Source organism: Lolium perenne, chromosome 3, assembly GCF_019359855.2.
Source record: "Lolium perenne isolate Kyuss_39 chromosome 3, Kyuss_2.0, whole genome shotgun sequence".
NCBI lineage: Eukaryota > Viridiplantae > Streptophyta > Magnoliopsida > Poales > Poaceae > Lolium > Lolium perenne.
Genome location: NC_067246.2, coordinates 273,286,765 through 273,296,946, shown reverse-complemented (window position 1 = coordinate 273,296,946; position 10,182 = coordinate 273,286,765). Strand labels below are relative to the sequence as shown.

General features: G+C 45.9%; 1 protein-coding gene across 1 annotated transcript; it reads left to right on the top strand.

Annotated features, from left to right (window-relative positions):
• Positions 1-2,848: 2,848 nt before the first annotated feature.
• On the top strand, positions 2,849-3,936 carry LOC127344517 (osmotin-like protein). The gene has a single exon (XM_051370817.2). It carries the CDS (start codon positions 2,931-2,933, stop codon positions 3,672-3,674), a length of 744 nt encoding a protein of 247 aa, XP_051226777.1. The 5' UTR covers positions 2,849-2,930; the 3' UTR covers positions 3,675-3,936.
• Positions 3,937-10,182: the final 6,246 nt, after the last annotated feature.

Genomic DNA, 10,182 nt, shown 5'->3' with positions numbered 1-10,182 from the left:
GAGAGCGAGGAGGAGCCACCTGCACCTGGGAAAGGCGAGCAGGTATCGGGAGAGGAAGAACGCGATGACACGGACGACTTCCTCAGCTACCTCGCCTACTTGGCGGAGAAAGCCAAGTAAGAGGGCACCCGTCGACCAGCTCCCCGGCATGCCGCGGCACTCATGCCGATTGGGCTGTCCGAGGATGAGGCGATGAGGCTCCCCTTTCAGACCTCAAGCGCGCTGCCGCCTCCTCGCCCACCATCATCTTGGGATTAATGGCCGTCACCTGCGTGGGCTGCTCCTCCCCTGCCTCCAATAGCGTGCCATCGGCCATCCTTCACGCCAAACTAGCCATGGGACCAGCTGCGGCTGCCCCGACCGTGCTTCCTCCACCACCAGTGTACCATTTGGCACGGCCGGTACCAAACCGGCTGTGGGAGATGCCGGCGTTCGTGGACCTCACCAAAAGGGCGAAGACGATGAGTAGTAGAGCAGACTAGGGTTTGGCCCATTTTAGTTGCAACAAATTTTTTTATTTTAAACTATGTAAATCATGTTCCGTATCAATTAAATTTGTCTCAAAAAAATGTGTCGGCCGCTGACCCAAACAAATAAGAGACGCGGCGCGGCCAATTATCTATCCACGGTCCAACCCAAATAAACCAAAACCGATATTTTTAGTGTCTGTTTTGCATCTCTGCTAGCTTTTTGGAGTGACCAGTGGGCAGCAATTGGTCAATTATTTGCCGCAGTTTCGATCTATTTTACAGAAACATCACACTGGACGTCTGGACCGATTTCAAACTTGAAATCCCACTCCGTCAGCAGAAAACAAAAAATATTGCACCCACAATTACACATGCATCGCATGTGGGGCGGCGCTTTTGGAGCGGTCGGCGCGACGCGCGCGAGAACTGGGAAAAGGCGCGTACTGAAACCGAACAAAGCGAGAAAGCGCTCTCTCCCTCAGCCCCACCACTGTGCAGTCGTGCACGCAGCTCGTACCAAGGACAGGAGGGCTGGAGGAGGAAGAAGAAACCTGGCATGATTTGCTAGCTCGTACCCGTGTGCGGTGCGGCGAGCCAGAAAAGAACGAAGCGGGAATTCGTCTCTGTGCTCCTGGCCCTCCACCTCCAATCTCCAATGTCCTGTTCCACTTTATCATCTTGCTCGTGCCATGTCTGCCTCTTCTTATCCGCTGGCTGGCTTGCCGTTTACAGAGCCTGGTGGTGGCTCGTGCTTTCCAAAAAGATGGCGCGGAACTGGGCACTGGTATGGGCCTATGGCGCGCCCTGTTCCTGCTCACCGTCTCTCGATCTTTCCTTGTTGTTTGTGTAGCCTCCCTCAGAAAACAAGTGCCCATCCAGCGATCTAGTAAGGTGTCCATCCGGCGATTAAACGGCCGAATCCGTCTACTCTTACAAAAGTTTTAGAAAGATTTCAGTCGAATACATGAACACAAGCTTATCTCTGTGAGCTTAACTTTGTATCCTGTTTGGTTGTTTTCGGGGTGCCGCCTTGGGAAAGTAGCTAGGTTCAAGGCTAAGCAACTCCAATCCAAGGTAACTTATCTGTTTTGTGGACTTGATGCCATGTAAGATCCTTAGTCGAGAAGGAACGGGTATATGGCACACAAGTGTATACTAACTGTAAATGATTGGGATCTACTTCGACTAGGCTCCTTCAGCCTTGTTCGCACCAATTGATGCAGAGCCTAGGGTGAACCTCATTTTGAAAGAAAAAAACTTCTACTAGGCTCCTAAGTCTTAACACTTCTTAGCTCCATTTACGCGGTGTTTATTTCGTGTTATCTAAGCATCAACATTTTATATGAAGAGACACAAACTCAAATGCAACCATCTTTTTGTTATTCAAAAGAAAAAAAATCTACTTGGCTTTTAACATTTCTTAGTTCCGTTACGCGTTGTTCATTTCGTGTTATCTATGCATAGGCATTCTTTATGAAGAGACACAATCTCAAATGCAATTATCTTTTTGTTCTTCATCGATGGCCAGTTTAACGCACATTATTTAGTACGTACGCATCAACCTAGAATGATTCAATGAAGTTCTGAAATGATACTACACATGTCACGCGAGCAAGTCATCTAGTTATCCTTATTTTAATGTCTAAACAAAAGTTCTCCCGTGAGGTCAATTGAAGTTGAGAGAATAAGCTAAATAGTTTTGAATTTTTTCTTTTCTAAAATTGCCTTCAGCTGCAGGTTCGATCCAACCTTATGTTGCATTATCTCAAGCCCAAACAATATTCTTTTTAACACAATACAGTAGGCAAAAATACCTACTATATATGTTCAAGACTAAACATATGAGTACACTACAACATTTATGCGCAAAAAAGAGCTCAACTTCACATGATTAACATGAATTTTCCGATCCTAGGAGAATATGATCGTGATACAAATAACTTAGGTAAAACCATATTCGTAAGTTTCAAACTTTTTAAGAAAAAACAACCATACAAAATATAATGTGGACACATGGACAAGTAAAATTTCCTAGAAAATGTGATAATCTCCGGGATGAGAAATAACAACAATTTAAGTTGTTCTACCCCCAATCAGTTATACAATAATGTAAAAAGGTTTTTAATTTAATACAAGTACAAACCGAAAACAATAGCATTTTGTTACCAAAATTCATATGACGTGTGGTCTATATGTGTAGATTTTATCCACAATGTTTAAAAGATTAGAAATGTGATTTTTCTTTGCTAAGTTTCAAATAGCATGACCCCAATTCCCCAACCCACAAAAAGAGAGAAAAGTGCCGGAACACTTGGTACTCATGAGGCTCCAATCCAATTCAAATTCTCCTATAAAACCCCCCCTAAACCCCCTTCACTAGTCATACCACTCCAACACAACCTGACCAACGCGGCGCCTCGGGATTCAGGTAGCCACACTAGCCAGTAGCTAGCCACCACCATGGCTTCTCCCAAGCTTCTCCTCCTCCTCGCCACCTTCCTGCCGAGCTGCGGCCTCCTGCTGGCGGACTTCGCCCCGATGACCCTGACCGTGGTGAACAACTGCGCCTACCCGATCTGGCCTGGCATCCAGGCGAACTCCGGCAGCGAGGTCCTGGAGGGCGGCGGCTTCTACCTGCCAGCGCTCTCCCACCGCTCCTTCCCGGCCCCGACCAGCGCCTGGTCGGGCCGCATCTGGGCGCGCACCGGCTGCACGCCCGAGGGCGCGGAGCAGCTCCGCTGCGCCACGGGCGACTGCGGCGGGCGGCTCCAGTGCGGGGGCCTCGGCGGCGCGTCGCCCGCCACGCTGGCGCAGGTCTCGCTCCACGGCAACAACGACCAGTCCTTCTACGGCGTGAGCGTGGTGGACGGCTTCAACGTGGGGCTGTCGGTGACCCCGCACGAGGGCCGCGGCAACTGCCCCGTCCTGGCCTGCCGCAAGGACCTGACGCAGAGCTGCCCCAGCGAGCTGCAGGTGCGCGGGTCCGGCGGCGTCGTCGCGTGCAAGAGCGGCTGCGAGGCGTTCGGCACCGACGAGCTGTGCTGCCGCAACGCGTACAACAGCCCCGCCGCCTGCCGCGCATCGCAGTACTCGCAGTTCTTCAAGAACGAGTGCCCGCAGGCCTTCACCTACGCGCACGACAGCCCCTCCCTCACCCACGAGTGCGCCGCGCCGCGCGAGCTCAAGGTCATCTTCTGCCACTAGAGCCCGTCCAGGGCTCCTGCCGGCCGGCGGACGCGCGCCGCCGCCGGCCTCCGACGGCAATGGTCGTCGCTAGGATCTGACTATGGTATGTGTGTGTACTGCATTTGCATATGTGCAAGTGTTCGATTATGCTACTGAGTATGGAGAGTTGGAGGCTCTGGAGTGTTTGGTGTTGTTCGTAATCTATCTGTACGTGCCGGTTGTGTTTGTTGCAGCATGAATCGAAGTATTAGCTGCCTGGATTGCAGTCTAAAATTACATATGTTTGGATGGCCAGTGATCTGATGGCATGTTCAGAAATGTTAAATCGCGTGCTGTGTCACTTGTGTCTCAAGTTCTCCAAGTGTCTACGAACTTTTCAAAACTAAACTAAATCTTTTGTTCTTGCAAAAAAAAAAAAATCGACACTGGACGAATAATGGCACCAAGGGTCCAACTGTCCAAGACCAAGTCATGTACCCTGCCCCGATGCCTTTTCAGTTCGTGGGATCGACTCATCTCTCTCTCTCTCTCTCTCTGCATCCTGACGCCCTTCGGGGCAGAGCTTTCGCTTGGCTGGTCCGGGCCTACGGCTAAGTTTTTGCAGCTCATTAGCTTTGCCTAAAAATTCGGTTTCTGGTTGAAATTTACATTGCAAGTTCTTCATAAATCACACCTCCTTTGGTGTTATTCGGATGTATTTGTATTTTTGAACGAAGCTGCAGCTATTCAGACATGATGGTAGATCTGGTCTATTGTGAGGTCTGAACATCTGATTGATACAGCCGGCGTATAAGCTTGGTTCACCCTCCCCTACCCTTACGGTTAAGCTAGCTTTAGGGAAAGCATGAAATGCCGACGCATTGCATGGGAAGCGGTGAAAAGTTGCACAGCACTAGCATGACTGCACGCACAACTCACTAGCACCCAGTACCACCTTTCTTGCTTACCTTGATACTATTGGCTAAAATCGGTGGTCCCTTCGAAATGAGATAAACATGAACGAGCATGATGATCTTCAAGAGCAGCAAGGTGAAAGGCTCTACGAAATGAGATAAAATTGGATAGTGTTTAGGTAGTTTCCTAGGCTCATGGGTTTGGATGGGGCTTTTGCTCGCAGTCTGGGAAACTATCGCTTTGCAAGCGTTCACAAGTTCGTCGCCCACAACACTGCAGCATGGGCCGGTTTAGAAAGGGCTTTACGCAGATTCTAAATATTCCACTGAAAAAAAATATTGTATGTAGAATTGGACAAATGAAGGTGAGCTACGTGTAGACCTTTGTTTTTCAAAATTTTCAAATCCTATTTTTATGTTTCAGTTTTTTAAAAAAACATTTGTATGTAGCCAATGGTTATGCTACAAACGTGTAAAATTTTAACGTATTTGTTTTAATATTCCAGATCACATAAAAATAATAAAATCTGACAAAATTGTAGTTTTAAAATGAGCATTATTCACTATAGTTAGGTCCACGCTTTTGTCAATCTGTGTCCCTACAGTATGAAGTCGTATCTATTAAAAATTTACATGTTTATAGTCGTTTAGGGACGTAGTCGTCTAGATGTTGGTTATGCGCCCGATATCGAAGAAGTCGTCCCATATCGTGTAGAACTTCTAACCTTTATATAGGTAGTATTAGGGATGTCCTTATGTGTATGTGAGTAATTTTCCTTATCTTCTGCTCCAAGTTCGGTAGATGTACTTCCTTCTTCTGCTCCGACTCGTGTTGCAATCCCTCTAGGAGCATGTGCGCCATAAACCGAAAGGACTAGTGCGGCCACGCATAAGACTCCTAGTAGTATACGGGGGTGCTCGTCTATGTGTCATAGTTAGGGGTGGTATAAAAAACCAAGTACTAAAATTGAACTGACCCGAACCAAAACCGAATACACCGAATTAACCTAAACTAACTTCGATTTGTAAATGTCATAAGCCAAATTTAAACATCTAACGTCAATTTTGACCTGCTGTTTACCGAAAGAACCGAGATAGACAGACACACACACACACGAGAGAGAGGGAGAGGGAGAGGGAGAGAGAGAGAGATAGAGAGAGAGATAGAGAGAGAGCAGAACCCTTCGATGGAAACTAAATGTTTCACTCCGTTCATACTAGTTTACAGGACAAACGGTATATGCAAGAGGCCCAGGAGGACGCGCGTACAACTTGCATGCACTCATGACAACCCCAAGCATTTACATCTAGTCCCCACAATCAGCGAATTCAGCCTATTTTGCTAGGGTGGGGCGAACCTTACTTGGGCTAGGCTTTTTTTCTTGTTTTTTCTCTATTGAAAACATATGGGTTGGACCAAAATCTTAGGGTGGGGCGCCCTGCTGGCTCCACCACTGCCGACAACATGCATTCATCCTTTTTTTTGCTATACACGTGCTCTTATGTTGTTTTATACTAGTTCATTCAGTTAGGCATGTGCTTAGACTAGTGCATGGACATGTGGCCAGTTCTAGGAGCAATGTGTGTTGTAAAAATTGCAGTTCATGTCGGGGTCTAGCTGCATACATGCCATCATATGGACGCATGTACCAGTGTTGTTATTTCCTGTATACCTGTTTTTTTCTCGAAAATGGGCTCTTTATTACTTGCGCAATAGACCCGGCCTCTGCATAACTAAGATGCACACAGCCGCACACGAATCCGTTACAAAACCATACAAAAGGGTTCAAAGATGAAAACATAGTCCAAAAAACGGTAACAACAACTAGCTGGGAGGGTATAGCCGAAGGTCACGCTGCCACTCATGTTGGGAGAAAATATCTCTCGCCGTACCGTCCAACCGTGAAGACACCTCCGTAAATAGGTCTCGGTGCTCCACACGCTGCAACGGTATCCATGAACGAAGCAAAGTTGTGCACCGGTAGATGACCTGCAAAAAGGAAGAAGAAATATTATTGAAAATCTTGTCATTTCTACATAGCCACAGCGACCAAATAATTGCAATCGCTCCCATCCTAATAAGACGTTTAAACCTAACATCCACACCATTGAGCCAGTTGCCAAATAAATTGGCAACACTACGTGGTGGGTATAAGGTAGACCCGATTTGGACGGCTGACCATATAGACCTAGCAAAGTGACATTGGAAAAATAAGTGTTTAATAGTCTCGTCCCGGTGACAGAAGACACACTTTTTACTTCCATGCCAGTTGTGTTTGGCAAGATTATCTTTCATAAGAATAACCCCCCGACGAAGATACCAGGCAAAGATTTTTGTTCTCAGTGGTATCTTCATCTTCCAAATCTTCGAGTTATTATCGACCGGGATATTAGGCTGAATTAGAGCATTGTACATGGAAGCCACTGAGAATGAACCATTCCCGGTAAGATTCCAGCGAAATACATCCGGTCCCTGCGTCAATTGAACTAACTCAAGACGCTGTAACAAATCCTGCCAAGAGGCTTGCCTGGGACCGATGAGACTTCTTCTGAACTCCACATTTGGTGGGAAATTTTCCAACACCTTGGCGATAGTATCGCCTTTGTGGCGCACAATATTGTACAAAGCCGGATATTGTTCTCGGAGTGTGGTATTACCCAACCATTTATCCTCCCAGAAACGAATTTCCGATCCATCCTTTATAGAGAAAGAACCATATGGAAAGAAAAACTTCTTTGTTTGCATAAGACCAGCCCAAAAATGCGAATCTCCTGGTCTCCAAATAACCTGAGATAAAGCCTTTGAGCCAATATACTTCCTCTTAAGGAGTGTTTGCCATATGCCCTCTTCGGTAAGTAGCTTATACAACCATTTACCGGGAAGTGCCCTATTCTTGACCTGGAGATCTTGAATACCAAGTCCTCCATGATCTTTGGGCCGATACAGCACACTCCATTTAGCCAGCCGATATTTACGCTTCTCGCAATCCCCTTGCCAGAAGAATCTTGATCGGAAATAATCCAACCGTTTTAAGACTCCTCTGGGAAGTTGGAAGAAAGATATCATATAGAGTACCATATTACTCAGTACCGCATTTATGAGAACTAATCTTCCACCCAAGGATAGTGATACGTCTCCGACGTATCGATAATTTCTTATGTTCCATGCCACATTATTGATGATATCTACATGTTTTATGCATACTTTATGTCATATTTATGCATTTTCCGGCACTAACCTATTAACGAGATGCCGAAGAGCCAGTTGCCGTTTTCTGCTGTTTTTGGTTTTAGAAATCCTAGTAAGTAAATATTCTCGGAATTGGACGAAATCAACGCCCAGGGGCCTATTTTCACACGAAGCTTCCAGAAGACCGAAGGAGTCACGAAGTGGGGCCACAGGGCGCCGACACGCTAAGGCGGCGCGGCCAAGGGGGGGCCCGTGCCGCCCTAGTGTGTGGCCCCCCTGTCAGGCCCCCTGACCTATCTCCTCCGCCTACTTAAAGCCTTCGTCGCGAAACCCCAGTACCGAGAGCTAGGATACGGAAAACCTTCCAGAGACGCCGCCGCCGCCAATCCCATCTCGGGGGATTCAGGAGATCGCCTCCGGCACCCTGCCGGAGAGGGGAATCATCTCCCGGAGGACTCTTCACCGCCATGGTCGCCTCCGGAGTGATGAGTGAGTAGTTCACCCCTGGACTATGGGTCCATAGCAGTAGCTAGATGGTCGTCTTCTCCTAATTGTGCTTCATTGTCGGGTCTTGTGAGCTGCCTAACATGATCAAGATCATCTATCTGTAATGCTATATGTTGTGTTTGTTGGGATCCGATGGATAGAGAATACTATGCTATGTTGATTATCAATCTATTACCTATGTGTTGTTTATGATCTTGCATGCTCTCCGTTATTAGTAGGGGCTCTGGCCAAGTTTTTGCTAGTAACTCCAAGAGGGAGTATTTATGCTCGATAGTGGGTTCATGCCTCCATTAAATCTGGGACAGTGACAGAAAGTTCTAAGATTGTGGATGTGTTGTTGCCACTAGGGATAAAACATCGATGCTATGTCCGAGGATGTAGTTGTTGATTACATTACGCACCATACTTAATGCAATTGTCTGTTGTTTGCAACTTAATACTGGAAGGGGTTCGGATGATAACCTGAAGGTGGACTTTTTAGGCATAGATGCATGCTGGATAGCGGTCTATGTACTTTGTCGTAATGCCCAATTAAATCTCACAATACTCATCATATCATGTATGTGCATGGTCATGCCTTCTTTATTTGTCAATTGCCCAACTGTAATTTGTTCACCCAACATGCTATTTATCTTATGGGAGAGACACCTCTAGTGAACTGTGGACCCCGGTCCATTCTTTTAATCGAATACAATCTACTGCAATACGTGTTCTACTGTTTTCTGCAAACAATCATCATCCACACTATACATCTAATCCTTTGTTACAGCAAGCCGGTGAGATTGACAACCTCACTGTTTCGTTGGGGCAAAGTACTTTGGTTGTGTTGTGCAGGTTCCACGTTGGCGCCGGAATCCCTGGTGTTGCGCCGCACTACATCTCGCCGCCATCAACCTTCAACGTGCTTCTTAACTCCTACTGGTTCGATAAACCTTGGTTTCTAACTGAGGGAAACTTACTGCTGTACGCATCACACCTTCCACTTGGGGTTCCCAACGGTCGCGTGCTGTACGCGTGTCAAGCTAAATTTCTGGCGCCGTTGCCGGGGAGATCAAGACACGCTGCAAGGGGAGTCTCCACTTCCAATCTCTTTACTTTGTTTTTGTCTTGCTTTATTTTATTTACTACTTTGTTTGCTGCATTATATCAAAATACAAAAAAATTAGTTGCTAGCTTTACTTTACTTGCTATCTTGTTTGCTATATCAAAAACACAAAAAAATTAGTTACTTGCATTTACTTTATCTAGTTTGCTTTATTTACTGTTTCTAAAATGGGTACTCCTGAAAATACTAAGTTGTGTGACTTCACAACCACAAATAATAATGATTTCTTATGCACACCTATTGCTCCACCTGCTACCACAGCAGAATTCTTTGAAATTAAACCTGCTTTACTAAATCTTGTTATGCGAGAGCAATTTTCTGGTGTTAGTTCTGATGATGCTGCTGCCCATCTCAATAATTTTGTTGAACTTTGTGAAATGCAAAAGTATAAGGATGTAGATGGTGACATTATAAAATTAAAATTGTTTCCTTTCTCATTAAGAGGAAGAGCTAAAGATTGGTTGCTATCTCTGCCTAAGAATAGTATTGATTCATGGACTAAATGCAAGGATGCTTTTATTGGTAGATATTATCCCCCTGCTAAAATTATATCTTTGAGGAGTAGCATAATGAATTTTAAACAATTGGATAATGAGCATGTTGCACAAGCATGGGAAAGAATGAAATCTTTGGTTAAAAATTGCCCAACCCATGGACTGACCACTTGGATGATCATCCAAACCTTTTATGCAGGACTGAATTTTTCTTCGCGGAACCTATTGGATTCAGCTGCTGGAGGTACCTTTATGTCCATCACTCTTGGCGACGCAACAAAGCTTCTTGATAACATGATGATTAATTACTCTGAATGGCACACGGAAAGAGCTCCAC